The 18,057-nt window shown below is 46.2% G+C and overlaps 1 protein-coding gene across 1 annotated transcript in view; it reads right to left on the bottom strand.

Annotated features, from left to right (window-relative positions):
- Nucleotides 1-732: 732 nt before the first annotated feature.
- Nucleotides 733-18,057, bottom strand: part of LOC146205282 (cysteine-rich secretory protein 2-like) — a 32,090-nt gene continuing 14,765 nt past the window's right edge. Inside the window, exons 4-7 of the mRNA XM_084586896.1 lie at nt 4,319-4,467; nt 2,031-2,134; nt 1,831-1,922; nt 733-1,191 (exon numbers count right to left, since the gene is read on the bottom strand). Coding sequence (XP_084443022.1) covers nt 1,049-1,191; nt 1,831-1,922; nt 2,031-2,134; nt 4,319-4,467 — 488 coding nt within the window. The 3' untranslated portion in view covers nt 733-1,048. The remainder of the gene's footprint in view (nt 1,192-1,830; nt 1,923-2,030; nt 2,135-4,318; nt 4,468-18,057) is intronic.

Genomic DNA, 18,057 nt, shown 5'->3' on the forward strand with positions numbered 1-18,057 from the left:
GTACGCTGCGTGCAAGCTGCACAGTTTAGTTCCGTATCGGGGTAGCGTGATGCAAAAGCCCCTTGCCCTGAAACAGCTGCGTGAAGCGTTCCGAACATAATTTACTTAATGGCCCGCCCGCAGTGGGGAAACACTGCCTAAAGGGCACTGTTACGCTTGTGTTGAGGCCCCGCGTTCGATTCCTCAACAGTGCGCCACGGTCGTACTTTTGGCACGGACGGCCGGAATGCGAAAGCGCTCTTGGATCAAGATTGTGCCCATGATCGAGAGCCCGAGGGGATCATCTACAGCGCCCTTTTTTATAGCCTGCTTCATTCTTGAAGGGCTGCAATTAGAGCTTCCTTCCAGGTGAACAGCCCCTGTTTTATTACGGCTTTGTTAGTTGCTCCAGCTTGAAAGGGCTCAGGCTTTGAGAGAGGGCGTCGCAGCTCCAATGTAAAATCTAACGCGCGCAGTTGAAAAATAAATAAACCGAATAGTTTTCTCGTAGTCCTTGAGTGAACGAAAAAAAAAAAAAGAAGCGGGAAAGACAAGAACGTTAGGTATGCGACCTGCTGATCGAGACTGCAGCGTGGTATGACTCGTCCGTTGTCTCGCTTTCGGTTTTAGCCAGCAGCCAAGTACGTGCCCCACAAGAGAGAGCAGCGGGTGAATGAGCGACCCAAGAATTCGGACACGATGGTTAGCACCTCACTGCGCGCAATGGCGTTTTATTAGGAAAATCAAAACGTCGGGTGGACATACGAAAATTAGCTATGCGTTTCAGTGTGAACTAAAGCGTACACGTTTTCCCCTCAAGCGCTAGCTCTCGTTGTATGACTAGAAGTCCTCGTCTTCATCATTATTTTTTTTTTTTTTTTCTGGAGCCACGTTACTCCATAAAATAAGGTGTGGCGACTCTTTGGCACACATCTCTCCCCAATATTGCCTTGAAATCATGATCATTGTGTCTCCTTGAGAAGACTGCGCCATCGTGCTCCTCCCGTTCACCCCCACGTTTTTCGTCTCTCTATTCCTCGGGGACGTCTCGAAACGCTACGGAGTGGGATCATTTGATGCGCTCCTTACACAAGCACGTGGCTCTGCACGCCTTGTACTGCTCCTTTGCGGGGTTTCCGCACAGCCAGTGGTGCCAGTGCTTGGCGATTTCACGGCAGTTCACCCAGAAGTCGGCATGTTCGCAGGAGTTCGCTAAAATTGGATAAGAAGAAATGAAGCACTGGGTTAGGTTCGCCTTTCGACTAGTTTTGCATCAAATAATATTGATCTTGCATATCGGGCTACTCGTTCATGCTATGACAGGTGTGTAGGCATGAATGGCCGAAAAAAAAAATAATACAAACAAGGAAATTATCCGCTTTGGTCAATAATTCCCTAGCTTAGCTGTCGGGGAGTGCCATTGCCAGTCACGGTAATGAGCTCACAACGGGGTAAGTGAAAGCAACACAATTTCACCGCGCAGTCACGTGCTTACTCGAATCTGGCGAGTGGGCTGATACTATATGATTTCCAGTTACAAATTTTATGCAACGCCTGCGTGGTATAGGAATGCAGAACATCGCAAATTTCTAAAGCAAATATGCTGCACACATTAAAAGTTGCTATTAGCTTTGTAATATACATATTGCTCTGACTAACCGTACGTCAAGGTGAAATGCATGGTGTCTTATGTATTTTCTGCTAAGTTTTCAAATATCTACCTTATTTAGGTATTGTCACTACAGCCATCAATTCAGTTAGCTGAAAAATCGGCACAACAGCATGACACAGTGTCGTCAAGACACCAGTAACGCGGCGCAGACCACCCGTGAAGAACGTGTAATACTCAACTGCACAGTTTCTTGGAGCGACAGTGGCCAGGGCATTTGCTGCACGGCTTGCCTTTTGTGTACGGCTTTCCGAATCGCTCCGGAAAGTTACCTCTGAAACACCAGAAAGCCAGGCTGAAGCACAAGATGCCAGAAAACGAGCACTGAAGTGCTCGTGCTACGGTTAAATGACCAGAAAGAACCACGCGCCAATAGGCTCACATGGGGCAATAATTGCACACGTAGTTGTAGAACGGCTTTTTGACGACGTTCCGACCGCAGTAATGGAGGCCACATCCCACCTTGTGCGAACTGTACCACACCATCTGCAAAAGAATGAATGCACTGTTTTGCCGTTGGTCTTAGTAAACAAGTGTAATTTTTTCTTACTTCGGAGTTTCGCTGGATTAAATGTTGTTTTACATCGGTTACCCGCCGCGATGTGACACCTCAGTACAACACTTGAGCCGGAACAAACAGCTGGTCCACATTTTTCGACATCCCCAAAACTTTATTATGCGGGACTTCGTACTCCGTGACTCAGCGACTGATTAATGGCGCAGAAGGGCCACAAAATGCGCGAAGTGAGACTCAGCGCGGATTTTCAGCAGCGTAGTTTGTTGTTCTCGCGCGTGCATGTGTGTGTGTGTGTGTGTGTGTGTGTGTGTGTGTGTGTGTGTGTGTGTGTGTGTGTGTGTGTGTGTGTGTGTGTGTGTGTGTGTGTGTGTGTGTGTGTGTGTGTGTGTGTGTGTGTGTGTGTGTGTGTGTGTGTGTGTGTGTGTGTGTGTGTGTGTGTGTGTGTGTGTGTGTGTGTGTGTGTGCGCGTGCGTGTGTGTGTGTACGCGCGAGCGTATGTGTCAGCGAAAGAGTAAGATGCCTCTGGGGACCGTCGCTGTGCAATTAGAACTCAGGAGTTAATGAATCCGAACCGCCCATTAGAAAAAGTTGCTTTGTTTTGTGGAGGAAGGAAACTTTTGCCGTAAGGATGCAGGGGGACAAGGGACATTTGGTAGAAGTAACTGGCAAGCGCGGCTGATGAAGGTTCTCATCAAGGGTCCATTTGTGGTTATCCACTGCATTCATAAGAATGGCGCATTGACTATCATGGCACTTGGCAAAAAGGACACGTGCCAAAGAACTCTTCAAAAGAAGGTGACAGGCTGTGGAGGGAAGCATACATGTGTAGGCTCGGAGGTGTGAAGTTTGAAAACAAATGTTTCGTAAGCACAACGAATTGGGCTGACATAGTGAAACGCTATGTAAACCACAGGTTCCTGTGTGGCTCCTGTTTCTACCAACCTGCGCATGGAAGGCAACCGGAGAACGGAACCGTTCCTACGAGCTATTGACGTCACAGCCTGCTTCCGGTACACCGACACCAACTCGGTTTGCCTGCCCGTGGGAAAAACCAGCCGTGTGAAAGGGGCAGACTTGCTCGCGTCTATTCAGCTGCATAGGTTATATTTATGAAACCCCCGATGGAAGGCTGATGCAGTTCATGGTGCAGATATAACGAAGAGGTGCGAACCTTTAGGACAAAAAGCCCTTTTTGGCTCCGACTTAACCGATATCAAGCTGAAATGGGGCTCAGTCTTGCCAATAATAGCTGCGGGCCCTTCGTAAGTCCCCGTAAAAGATGGGCAAGATCATAAAGAGGCGATTGAAACATCATTAAATTACTGGGAGCGTCATTGCACCAGTCGTAATCGTATAGAAAAGCTCTCGAAGTATACTGCCGCTAAAGCCGAAGAGGCGTAGTTAAATGTGGACATTTCAGTGGTCTTTCCTAAAGCACGATTTAAGAAGGGGAAAAGAAAAAATGTAACTGGTCTCCAGAAAGCGAAGGGAATGTTGCACGCGAAATATCGCGGGACTGTGGAAGGACTTACGTCGGCCATGCAGCAAAGTTAATTAACTAATACAGCTAATACAGCCCAGGAACGCATGCTAAGACGCAGCCCATTATTGGAACTTCACATCAAACACTGGCCGGGATCTCTTATTTTTAATTTTTTGTTTCAATAGGTCCCACTGCATTCAGATGCTGTGTGCGGCGCTTTTATGTTCCTCGTTACGGACTGAAGCTGAAGTAGAGATGGAAGCGGCGATAATATAATTGGCATATTTGCCATAAAGATCTCAGAAACGACTGGCCTATCTTAGCTCACGTGCGCAAGTGAAGAACGTCAGGACTGTAACGTGGAGTAGGAAGTAACTACCAGGCAGGCACCATTTCCGTGTAAGCAAACAAACAAACAAACAAACAAACAAACAAACAAACAAACAAACAAACAAACAAACAAACAAAAAACGTGTTCAGAGAAAACGGTTGAAAGTTCGCGATTCATTTTGTTTGTCCGGCGTGTGCGTGTTGTGTACCCCTGTGGCGCGGTTAAGTATTCAACAAACCTTTAATTACAATGCAGGATGATAAGGCTCAAGTTCTTTTGAGAATAGTGTCGTATATGTGGGCTTACTGTCGTCTACAACAAAAGTGGGGCTTTACTGACCTGCGTGTAATGGCCGACCATAGAAGGGATGTTATTTCCAGTGTCTCCGAACGAGAAGTTGTGGTGTTCCAAAAACCATATCTTGATGGCGAAAAACCATGGAACTTTTACATTGGACACGAAGATGTTCTGCCCGCAGGATCCGTAATCTGTGACAGATAGCGGCACGTTTTTATATGGTGCCTAAAACAGAATTAAGACACAACAAGCTTTATAATCAGAGACTTTTTGACCCGTTTAACGCAGTTTGCATAAGCATATTATCAATGGAACAATTGCTGAGTAATGGCAATAGTCCTGTTTTGCTAAATATGCTTTTGTCTCAGATTTTCTGACACCATCGTAAAAAAAAAAAAGCACGAAAGGTATTGATATACATTTGTCACAAGAAAGGAACCCTAAGGGTCCATTTTTAATCTGTTTTTCTTCTTCTCTCTCTCTCTCTCTCTGTGTGTGTGTGCGTGTGTGTGTGTGTGTGTGTGTGTGTGTGTGTGTGTGTGTGTGTGTGTGTGTGTGTGTGTGTGTGTGTGTGTGTGTGTGTGTGTGTGTGTGTGTGTGTGTGTGTGTGTGTGTGTGTGTGTGTGTGTGTGTGTGTGTGCGTGCGTGCGTGCGTGCGTGCGTGCGCGCGCGCGCGAGAGAGAGAGAACGGCTATCACGGCTCTGAAGTACGAAAACACTTGCTGATAGCTCCCTTTCTGACAACAGAGCGGTTGCCAAGAGCAGAGGCCAATGGCAGAAATCGTAAACGCTTATTGCCGTTTCGGCACACTAATACAACGTTAAAGAAAAATAAATTTATAAATAGAGGTTTAACAAATCAAGCAGTGTACGCAATGCGGATCCACTGCACGATTGCTTAAATAGCTGGAGACATTCCCCTATTCTTAGCTTCCCCTGTTTCCCTATGCTTTGCTTTGCTTCGGTGATAGTTGATCTCCTTCATGTGGATGTTTATAAGGCAGCTTCTCCTTATTTTTTGGAGTAAAGTAGAAAAGTAAATAAAATAAAAATTCGGCGTTTTTTTTTAATTTGTGCAAGTTTATCACAAGCAAGTTCACGTTTACCACTTTCGTAACAATTCGTAAATGTTAGCATGCACATCTCAAATTTATTCATTGGTACAGGAAAGAGAAAATACTTTGAATTTTCGGTAGGACGGGTACTCTATTGAGTGGAAGATATCATAGTGGCTGCACAACAACCATGGTCCTCCATAAAGCAATGAATTCCCAATAAGGAAGGGTGTCAGGCAAGGTTAAAAATATTCATTGCTTCAAATTCATTGCTTCAAAATCATTGCTTGCTTGCAAGAAGAATTCAGAGACCCTGACTGGGAACATCTGAGGTTCGCTTGTGATGACATTGCCTTGCACAGTAACTGGTGGGACCAATTAAGAAATAGGATCAATGGCCTACACAGGCACAGGAGAACAGTGGGTCTATAAATAAATACGCACAAAAGTAATGTAATCCTCGACAGCCCCGGCAGGGAATAGCAGTTTACAATTCTTAACACCGGACAACATAAACGAAGATGGCCATCAGATACAGGTTCGCGGTGGCATTTCACTTGATGCCGTGCTTTAGCAAAGTAAAATTCTCTGTGCTTTGTCGAAGACGATAGGGTTACAGCGGCCAGCCACTTCTGCCTGATCGGAATGGACAACCACAATTCAGAAATCGGCGCCCCGTGCAGCTCTGTGCAGACGTCCGGATCACAGCGAGAGTCGCACCAGATCACTTTCAATACATGGAATGCCTCTTAATTCGAATAAAAAAAAAAGCGATTGTACTCTAAAGCGAAACTGAGTGCCTCGGATGGTGATTGGAAGCTTTACAGGGATCAGGCAGAAATATGTAAGAGAGAAATTGAAGCCGCTAAAGGCAAATTTTTTATTCACGATATATCAGAAATACTAAAAAATAACACCAAGAAGTTTTGGAAAGTAGTTAATCCGAAGGTCTCCGCAACAAACGTCATAACAATTATTAACGACGGTGAGCTTCTTCCGCCATCAGAGGTAGCTTCAGAGTTTAATTCTTTCTTTAGCTCCGTTTTCACTAAAGAAATTCCAATCCCTCCCGATCTTAATTTAACTTCACTTAGTGCCACCATGAATGATCTCATCATCACTCATGAAGGAATAGAGAAAGCTATTGACCGGTTCCAAATAAACTCTTCCCCTGTCCTGACGGTATATATATGCCCAAAATTGCGTAAGTTAACAAAACCAGTAATCTCACATATTCTTGCCGCCTTATACCAGCAATCTCTTGACACTGGATACATCCCTGAGTCATAGAAGCTTGCTCGTGTTACCCCTGTATTTAAATCCGGTGACTCATCAGTGGTAACAAATTAGAGACCCATCTCATTAACCAGTATACCTTGCAAACTGCTAGAGCATATCATATATCAGTTGCTATTATGAAGTACTTAACAGGACACAACTTTTTTTTTCCCCAATCAGCATGGATTCCTACATGGTCGTTCCTGTGAGACTCAGTTGTTTGAATCATGAACTGACCTGCATCATGCCGTCCATGCTAAATTAAGAACCGACGCTATATTTATTGACTTCGCGAAAGCATTCGATAAGGTGCCCAATAATCGTTTATTATAAAACTAAATAGTATTGGCATAAACAACAAGGTTATTACCTGGATTACTTACTTTCTTACCAACCGTTATCAATATGTTCATATAAATGGGTACTGTTCTTCCTCAACCTTGGTAAAATCTGGCGTTCCACAAGGCTCAGTACTCGGACCGATTCTATTCCTGATCTACATTAATGACATAAGTGACACCATTGCTTCTACGACAGGATTATTTGCTGACGATTGTGATATCTACAGACAGATTACCAGCCCTGCCGATACTAACACTTTACAGACTGCCCTCGATAGAATCGCCGTTTGGTGTGAACAGTGGAAAATTCAGATTAGCGTCTCTAAAACAAAGACAGTGATATTTACCACAAACCCTAGGCCTCATAACCATTTTTACTGCATGAATAGTACTACCATTGAGAATGTTAATACACTGAAATACCTAGGGGTTCATCTTTCCTCTGATCTAACATGGAACAACCACATCGATTCTATTGTAAGCAAATCACCCAAAGCACTCGGCTTTATCAGGCGTCACTTGCACAAAGCTAATCCTGCTTCCAAACTTTTGGCATGGCACGGCCCTCGTCCGCTCGAAAATAGAATACGCCTCTTTAATTTGGAATCCGCGTCAAATGTCCCTAATCAACAAATTGGAGTCGGTTCAGAATAAAGCAGCCAGATTTATAACGAAAAACTACTCTTGCCATTGCAACATAACTGCCATCAAAGCATCGCTAAACTTATCATCACTTGAAAAGCGAAGACTGGTATCACTATTATCTTTTTTTTTCACAGGCTCTATCATAGTCACTCATCGTTCGCTACATGTTATATCAGACCCGCCCACCGGATATTTCCGCGCTTAGATCATAACTTCAAAATTGAACCCACGTTTTCACGTACTTATCTCCTTAGTCACTCCCCATTATTTCTTGCCATCCACCACTGGAACAAATTGCCTCAAGATATTGTTTCCACATTAAATCCTGATGATTTCATACAGAAGCTGAGGAAGTTCTGGAAAACAAATTCTTAGTGGATAGGCCGCATTAGCACAAGGTCAATTTAACATTTCTGTTATTACTATTACCCACAGTCTCTGTTATTTTGTCCATTTATATGTGCTTGAGTTGGTATTGTATTGAAAGTGTAGAACGTATTGTCTTGCTTTCAACTATGTAATGCCCGTAAAAGGGCCTTTAGGGTATTTGAATAAAAAAAAAACGCCAACTTGTTTGGATGAATATGCTTCCCAGCAAGTTGCTTAGACGTTATGCAGCGTTCGTAGGGCATATGTATTACCCCGTGCATATGCATTACCGGCTCTTTTGAAAAGTAGGAAACCTTGTGTACACCAGTGCGATGCGCGTTACAGTAAAATGAGCTAAACGACTGTTTGTCGGGGGGAACTTATGCACAAGTGGTTTTCGACTAATCTGAAATCGCAGATGCATTCAGTCCGTGCATTTTTGATCACCGACAGTGGATGAGTGCGGTTAATTCGAGAACAGACATTATAGGAACATGGAGTAGACAGTTTCACAACTTCCTTTTACAGCTTCCAAAGAAACAAAGATATAGATTGAAGTAAGCGACGAAGGGGGCCGGGGGAAGGGGCAAAGATACAGCAAGGCAAATATAAATCCTGGAAATATCACCTATAGTGATGCGCTACCTACGTCTTATCCTTTAACCCGGTCGTTGTCTACTCTTCCATTGAATCGGTACCGTGCTGCGCGCACCGTCACTTTGACTTATGGCCATGTTGAGTGAGAGATGTCAGCCGCAGGAGCGCTGAGCTCCGTGAAATGTTAGCCACATGGCTTAGTTGTCGAGGGCAACCATCAATTACAACAACGTAAAAGCAGGTAGAGATGCTGCTATAAGCTCTAGGACAAATTCGGTTGTCAAATGCAACGCGCCTATAAAACGAAACCGCATTATTACAGCACCGCCACGGTGGTGCAGTGGTTGGGCGCTCGACTACTGTGCCCAAGAATGCGGGATCGAATCCCGGCCGCGGCGGCTGCTTTTCGATGAATGTGAAAAGCAAGCCGCCTGTGTGCTGTGCGATGTCAGTGCACGTTAAACAACCCCAGTGGTCGGAATTGCCGGATCCTTCCACTACGGCATCTCTCATAGCCTGAGTCACTTTGGGACGTTAAACCTCGCAAACTGAACTAAGCATGATCACAACATGGTCATTCGACATTACTTTAGTGATTACGTCAGAATGACGATTACTGAGAACGAAGTTCCGAGTGAAATGGTTCGAACAAGCGACCACGGCCACGGTTACTTTTATTTTTTTTTCCGAGTGCTGCTTTTCTTTATCTATACTCCGGGGCAGTCGTCTGCTTACCTAGGGAAACAACGACGCAATCCACTGTGCGGGCTTTCCAGCAAGAAGGCACGTAAGATGGAGGAGGAGGAGGAGGAGGAGGAGGAGGAGGAAAGGCAGGGATGTTAACCGGTAAAGGAACTGGTTTGCTACCCTGCACTGGGGGAGATGGGTAGGTGGGTATAAAAGTTGTGGGTGAGAGAGGGATGGGTGAGGACAGTACAGTCACATCACATCACGTCACGTCACAGTCATATCACGTAAGATGGAACTCTGCAGATTTCTTTTGATATCCCTTTTTCGTTTTCTCACCTTCACGGGGCGACATTACAAAACACGAATAACAAATTGTAAGATGGGGGTTTATTTGATGGTACTTGGACTGGGGAAGATCTGCGGCGAACACAGCGACAGCGAACACAGTCAGGTACAACATCACAATGCCACTGACTGAAATGTACCAAGAGGAGCCATCCTGGCGATTTACGGCGTGAGCAAGACGGCAGGGCCGTAATAGGGTTTGAGGCGCTGGACAATCTCGCGTCCGCGCCGGCGGAGATCATGAGACGGCGTAAAAGGTTCCACCACATAATTAACCGGAGAGGTGCGCTCCAGAACACGGTATTAGCCATGGTATTTAGCAAGATATTTTGAAGACAGTCCAGGAGCATTGGAAGGTATCCACAGCCACACAAGACGAGAAGTCCGGTGTCGAGTGTTGGTTGTCATGGTTGGATTTATGGCGGTACTGGGTGTTAGCCGTGAATGCGCTGGCAATCTGTCGACAGTCTTCCGTATGCTGGGCTGCTTGAGACGCAGGAGTATACTCGGATATGTTAGGCTGATACGGGAGTATAGTGCCAATTGTAGCAGAGGGGTGACGGCCGTAGAGGAGAAAAAAAAAGAGAGAGAAGCCAGTAGTAGTCTGCGTTGCGGTATTGTAAGCGTAAGTGACATACGGAAGGACTACGCCCCATTTGAGTGGTTGGAAGCGGCGTACATAGAGAGCATGCCGTCAAGGAACGATTGAAACGCTCAGTGAGACCATTAGTCTGGGAATGATAGGCGGAGATGTTTCTATGAATAATGTTGCAACTTGGTGAGAAAGGCTTTCAAACGTCACTCAAGAAAACGCGTCCTCTGTCGCTGAGCAGCTCTCGAGGCGCGCCGTGGCGAAGAACAAATTGCTGCAAAATGAAGGAAGCTACTTCTGACGTTGTGACAGAAGTGCGGCGGTCTCTGCATACCTCGTCAGATGATCAACGGCTACGATAGCCCAACGGTTGCCGGCTGCAGTGTAGGGAAGCGGCCCGTACAAATCAATGCCGACGCGGTCGAAACGCCGTGGTGGGTAGGGTAACGGCAGCAACTCCCCAGCAGAACGTTGAGGAGATGGCTTGCGACGTTGACAGGTGAGGCATGAGCGAACGTACTTGAGTACGAAGGTGTACATGCCCCGCCAGTAGTAACGCAGCCGGAGACGAGCGTATGTCTTGAAGACGCCCGCGTGACCGGATTGTGGGTCAGCGTGGAAATAGTCACAGATTTGCGAACATATATTTGCTGGGGAATTACTAGCAACCACTTGCGGCCATCTGCACAGTAGTTGCGGCGGTAGAGGAGGTTTTCATGAATGGCGAAGTGGGAAACATGAGGCGGAGAGCACGCGATGGCGAAGCAGCCGTAGGATTGGAGATAAAACCGAGGAGAGAAGTTATCCAAGGAACTTGCCGCTGCGCTGACGGCATGTCATTAATTTGAAGCGATGGCGGGGAATCGTCAGAAGAGGAAAGGCTTGCGACCTCAGCTGTAAGGGGCAGCGGGAAAGGGCATCGGCGTCGTGATGCTTGCGGCCGGAGCGGTAAACAACGCGGACACCATATTCCTGAAGGTGAACCCTTACAAAAATGCATGTAGGGTTTCTATAGAAATTCGAAAGCGTTGTGTCAATACACGCTGTTGAAAGTCTGTCGATAATCGGCAACATCTTGGATGATGCAGTGTTGACCTCTTGTTGAGCGCTTATGAAATAGTGGCCCATGTGTTTCTTAAGAGCGCTTTTGGAATTCGCGCAACTGAAATTCTGTTGATTTCAGGCTCAAATGATTCAGAAACTCTGCAAGTGACGCTTTTTGATTTTCTGCTACCTTTCCACTCCTGAACAACAGAAAATAGTACACGACCATCGGTTTGCCAGGAGCAGACACGAGGTGATTTTCATTAATGCAAAAGTAGTACAGTACATCTCCTAGCTGCGATAAGTCACCACATTCTATGTTCTGCCCGACCAATCAACAATCCTGTCTGATCAGTGCTGGTTAATGATAAGCATAGTGAGGCATAAAAGAACAAAACAGATCTTGATCTTTTAAGCCCCATTATACTTACTCACTCATTAACCTACACTAAACTGACTAAATTGTTGATTGGTCGAGCAGAACATAGAATGTGTTGACTGACCGCAGCAAGGATATGTGCTGTGCTACTTTTGCATTAATGTAAACCACCTCGTGCCTGCTCCTGGCTAACCGTTGATCACGCAGCATTTTCTGTTAATCCGCAGCGGAAAGGGAACACAAAATAAAAAATGCGCGTTAATGAAAAAGAAAAAAAATATGCATATTTGGTGAACCCATAACATGAGCTGGGTTGTTTATTTGCTTTATTTCAATTCATGTGCAAGGTATGACGCCAGGCTGTTCTTTGCGTAAAACGCTGATACGTCCGGGAACTCCTCGCATGTGATGCTGAAATAAACAATATAAATCATAATTAAGCTGCGGTATATACTAACCTAAAAATAGAGCAAAGGCATTTGTGCGCTGCTCCACGTCATAGCTCAAGAAATTTCTTGTCTAAAATGAGTTGTCACTGTCTTTCACTGCTTAGACGGCATCGACCGCCGCCCCCACAGCTCGGCAGCACTACCACATCGTTCATTTCTCCCTGATAAACAATATATGCTGCCGTCAAAGATCCCATTGTGAATATAAATAGCAAAGCGCAGGTCACAAGCATTACTACCCAGAAAACTTGAAGCAAAATTACCAACTATAGGCACTAAAATGAGTGGAAACAAAAACAAACACTGCAAAAATGGCGGAGCTGCACAGATTCAATAATCCACAATGTGTGACAGAGGCATATTATGATCTCGATAATGTGTCCGTCTCAGCGCGAGTAGCGTATCGAAAGAGTACAGCACTGTGCCGAACAATCCGTCAAAAACGGTCACCGGTTAAAAAAAAGAAAGAAAATGTCGCCATTCCAGCTGGCGTTCCATCGGCCCCAGCGTCCGCGTAGAGACAAACCTCGTTCTCTCTCTCTCCCCCTCCTTTTTTTTCCGACGAGGCTGGTTTGTCTGCTAGAAATATTTACATGCGGGCTTCACCTTGTAACACACACTGTACAAGACTGGCACAAACACGAACAGGAAAAAGTAAAACACTCACCAAAGTGCAGACGCTCCCTCCGCCCGCGCCGGCTTTTCGCTTAGAATCCAAAATGCCTGCGACTGTTGAACTTCTTAAACACGTCCTCCTTGCGCAGAAGCTGCCGCCCAAGAGCGGAGTCCTCCGAAGACTTAAATTCGTACGTTCGCGCTCCAATTTGAACAAAACGATCTTCGTGATAATCACCAGCGAAAAACCTACATACGGTGCTTCGTTCACAGTGCAAGATGCGACCACGGTGGCGGGAAAACGCCAACTGAACTGGCACATCGCCGCACTCAGCGTACCCGCGTCTGCGTGCAAAGAAAACGGGGCGCAGAAGAACAGCTTCGGTGAAAAGCCGCCACCCCCACTGCGCGACTGCTGAAGCCAAGGTCATCTCCGTGAAAACAAACCACGGAGAAGGCACAGAGCGGAGACCAAGCGGGAGCAACCCCTCCTCCCTCCCCCCTTTTTCCCCCCAGCCGACAGGAAGCGACCCTCGACCTCTCCGGACATGCTGGCGCCGTTCGCGGGGCACGGGGGAAGTGGGATGCGGACAGAAGCAAGGCGGCGGCCGAATGCGTCCTTGAAAAGAAGAGTCGCCGTTAGAAGACGCATGCAATCTTGTTTTTTTCTTCTTTTTTTTTCATACGCGAATGTTTTTGCTATGCGTGTTAACTCTATAGTATCCGTGGGATCAATCGGTGATTATTAGAACCCCTCAATGTTTAAAGTGACTTCATTTTAGCATGGTGTCCACTTTAAGAAAGGAAAGAAAAGAAAAAAATACAGTAAAACTCTCCAAAGACATAGAGCGGTGGAGGATTCCAATACAGACTGCACCTCATTTTGCGGCAATAAGCTACGGGCAAAAATACCTATGCTTGGGCAGAATGTCAGACCCTGAAGCATATATATAGTGAACTTTGGAACTGGTTTAAAAAAGCTCTGTCCTGCCCTACATGGTAGGTTCAATCTAGGATCCTGTTTGTTACTATGATGACTCACTGAACTTGTTTTATGATAAATATAAAATATGTCCTACCACTAAAGTTACCTTCTGCGACATACAGAAGCTGATCCATTACGGATTCTGATTGACATTCAACGATGTATTTGCATTATTAGTGGAGGCTTTGCCATCATGAAGTTTTTAGGGCATATTTTCACTGTGTTGCGAAGCTTGAGCTAAGTGTGCACCGTTAATATGTACTTTTATATAACATGAACGAGCACGCAACTGCATGCTGCTCTTATATTTCCCTTTGCAGAATGTGGCCAATAGTTGATTACAAGTGAGACCAAAAATTCATAACGAAATTGTCACATCATGCTCTTATCATTTGTGCCTAAAACTACTTAAAAACATGGGTCAGCATGAACAGTACACGCTAATTGTTCGTGAACGTTGAAAACTGACAACAAAAAGCACATAGAAAAAATTGCACAAAAAGTCTATTGGGTAGAACACAATGAAAATTCTGTTGGCCCTGTAAAGATTGCATTCAGCTGGGGTTGAATGTCTATCGAAATTCAATAAATTCAAAAGGCGGTCAATAGTCCAACAATAGAGTTTCAAAACTCATTTTTGTAAGGGAAGAGCCCATTTTGCCAGTCTGCCGGACGTGTCTTTCAGTGAGGAAACCCAGCAAAGCGCATAGTGGTCCGTCACTTCCTCAAAAGGGCGGCCATAGAGGTAAGGGCGGAATTTAGCAAGAGCCCAAATAATCGCCAAGCTCTCTTTTTCAGTAACAGAGCAATTGGATTCAGCCTTCGTGAGTGTACGGCTAGCATAGGCGACCACGTATTCAGTATAGCCTGACTTGCACTGAGCGAGCACAGCGCCGAGACCAACACCACTGGCGTCCGCGTGGACCTCGGTAGGCGCTGTGGGGTCGAAGTGGCGCAGGACAGGCGGTGCCGTGAGGATGCGGCGTAAAGCATTGAAGGCATCGTCGCACGTTGGCGACCACAGCGAAAGGTCGCAACTGCCGGACAGAAGTTCTGTCAAGGGAGCAGTGATGGAAGCAAAATTTCTAATAAAGTGATGAAAGTAAGAGCAGAGCCCGAGGAAGCTACGTAGATCTTTGATGGAAGTCGGTTTGGGAAAGGCTGCTACGGCACGAAGTTTGGCAGGGTCTGGAGATACACCTTCTTTAGAGACAACGTGGCCGAGAATGGTGAGCTGGCGGGCAGCGATACATTTTTTTTTTCAAATTCAGCTGCAGTCCGGCATCAGAGAGGCAGGTCAAAACGTGCTTCGGGCGGTAGAGGTGTGTGTTAAAGTCGGGAGAAAAGACAACAATGTCGTCGAGGTAGCATAGGCATGTCTTCCACTTTAGGCCATGCAAAATGGTGTCCATCATCCGCTCAAATGTTGCAGGAGCATTACAAAGGCCAAACGGCATAACTGTAAATTCGTACAAGCCGTCGGGAGTTACAAGGGCGGTTTTGGGGCGATCAGGCCGCTTCCAGGGGAACCTGCCAGTACCCGGAAAGTAAATCTAGGGAAGAAAATAGCTCGGCGCCTTGCAAACAATCGAGAGCGGCGTCGTCGATGCGCAGGAGAGGGTAGACGTCATTGCGCGTAATCTTATTAAGGCGGTGATAATCGACACAGAAGCGGATAGAGCCATCTTTCTTTTTATTAGGACAACAGGTGACGCCCGAGGGCTACTTGAGGGCTGAATCACGCCGTTCTGGAGCATTAGGTCGACTTGCTCTTCAATAGCCTGGCGTTCGCTTGCAGACACACGATAGGGGCGCTGTCGCAGTAGTGTGTGGGTACCGGTTTTGATGCGATAAGGGACAGTAGAAGTTTGACCCAATGAACTTTGATGAGAGTCGAAGGAGGAGCGAAACTGTTGAAGGTGATTCAAAAGCTGCGTGCGCTGCGCGGGAGGAAGATCGGTGTCAATGGAACGGAGTCAATGGAACGGAATGTCTGTGTTGTATGCCCGGCTGGTTGTCGGAGCAGGAACAAGGACGAGGCGGCTGGAAACCGGACTTTGAAGTGAGGTGGGAAAATTTATATACAATATTTACATGGTAGCGTTTTTAGCGGGAGAACAGTCTCCGTTTTCCCACAACATACACTTGTCACCAGGTTTTATAAGGCTGATTCCCTATGTCCCCTAGATGAAAGGCAGGCCAGTTTATGAGGGAGTGTCTATGTCAGCTCATTCTCCTGCACTCTCACACACACGCACCAACACTGTTCGCACTCATTGACACGCCCCTCTGACTGGTTCTGTCTTGAGGGCTAGGAGGTGGTCGTCTAGACGGCGTAGATGGCGTCAGCCGTTGTCTCCGTGCGTGTTTGCACCTGGGCTGACTTATCGGTCCCGACGTCGCCAGGCGGCATTCAGCGAGGCCACTTAGCCGAAAGCGGGTCCCGTGGCCCACCACGGGAAGAAAGGGAAGAATGCACGCCCGCTCTCCCTAGCGATGCTCGACACTTGAAGGGACCGGAATTTGGTCGTTTCCCCTCCTTTCTTCCGGTCGTCGACTTGTTGGCGAGACCCCTGCTATTGCCGCCGCGTGACGATATGTTTGGCCGGGCGGGGCCAGGTGCAATGGCGTCTCACCGGCGCTGATGTTGGGTGCTCAAAGCCAGACGATCCCCCCTCCCTCTCTGGCTTGGGGGCGGGGTGTCAGTGGCAGGTCGCCGTTCTTAAGAACCGACGCGGCGGTCTCCGCAGCTCGTCCGATTACAATACCAGCGACACTCCACCAAACGTAAGATGGGGGTTTATTTGGTGGTACTCGGACTGGGAAGATCAGCGGCGAACACAGCGACAGCGAACACAGTCAGGTCCGACACGCGCAGCAATCACAATTCCATTGACTGAAATGTTCCCCACGTAGTTCTTCTTATTCACAAAATATCTATCACGCATTACTGCGCCAACCCTGCTTCGGAGGTTCTTCGCGCAGAGCGCTACATGGCGAGGAATGATCTGAAAAATAGGTGCCGATTCTCTGGAAGCGGTAAGGCGATATGCCTATTTAGGGCAAGTAGTGACACTTGATCCGGACCACGAGAGCGAAATAGCTCGAGGTTTAAGATGAGGGTGGAGTTCATGAACGACAGTTTATCAACAGGTTTATTTTACCGGTGCTCACCTATGGGGCAGGAACGTAGAGGCTACCGAAAAGGGTTCAGCTTAAATTGAGGACAACAGAGAGAGCAATGGAAAGAAAAACGATATGTATAAAGTAAAAAACAAAGCAAGCTGAGTGAGTCTCGGAACAAACAAGAGTTGCTGACATTCTAGTGAAAATTAAGAAGAAATAGGATTGCGTAGGACATGTAATGTAGAGGTAAGATAACTAACGGCCAGTAACGATAACTAAGTGGATCCCAAAAGAAGGCAAACTAAGCAGGGGTAGGCAGAAAATTAGGGGGAAGGATAATTTTAAGCAGTTTTGGGGGGTCAAATGGATGCAGCTAGCATAGGACAGGGTTAATTGGAGGGATATGAGAGAGGCCTTTGCTCTACAGAGGGTGTAAGCAGGCGCTGAGGATGATGGTGATGATCTTATCGAGTCAACAACTGTCTGATTTTCTTTTCTTTTTGCATCGGAGCTAAACACAACCCACTTTGACAATAGTGTGCTCTTTTACGGCACAGTAGAGAATTGGTGTAGCAGCGAAATGATAAGAACTAATACTGCAAAGATCGATGTTCGCGATTTTGCATATCTGAGTTGTACTTAATTTAGTTTTCATTTTGATGCCAAAGCATGGCGTAGAAAAGTTATAGTGGTGTTAACAGGAGGGTCTACTGACTTTTTTGACTTCTTTGCGTTGATATGCAGGTCTTTACCTAAATTAACGAATACCGAAAATAAGAAGTGCAGCTGAACAATTTAAACCCGCATTAACCTATACGATCACTTCGTTTTCTCACTGGAAGGTGTCCGCAAATTCTGACATCGTAAACCTTATACGTGGTTGGCATAATAACTCTAAGCAACTCTAAGGACACGTAGACTGCCGCACCGCCTAGGCCATGTGTAGTGACAATATTGAGCATGCCATTAACTACCGTGCACAGATTTGCAAAAAATACAGTTGCAAGTTATAGGCTGGTTTTAAAGAATCTATCAATAAAAAGTTATGAGGACGCTTAAGCTTCGCTTTAAGAATAAAGCGATAGTGCCCTTTAAAACAGCCTTTTTATTCTTCTCTTTTTTTAACTTTTTCTTGCTTAAATTATTTATTTTCTTGCAGTTATGATTACTGTGGCGTCAGAAGTATTCAGAACACATCCAGTACCCAAGTTAATAAGTGATACACACCACGATACGTTCACTAGGTAGCTCCTCGAACACGCTCGGTACCA

The sequence above is a fragment of the Amblyomma maculatum genome, chromosome 1, assembly GCF_055883805.1.
Source record: "Amblyomma maculatum isolate TAMU_Amacu chromosome 1, ASM5588380v1, whole genome shotgun sequence".
NCBI lineage: Eukaryota > Metazoa > Arthropoda > Arachnida > Ixodida > Ixodidae > Amblyomma > Amblyomma maculatum.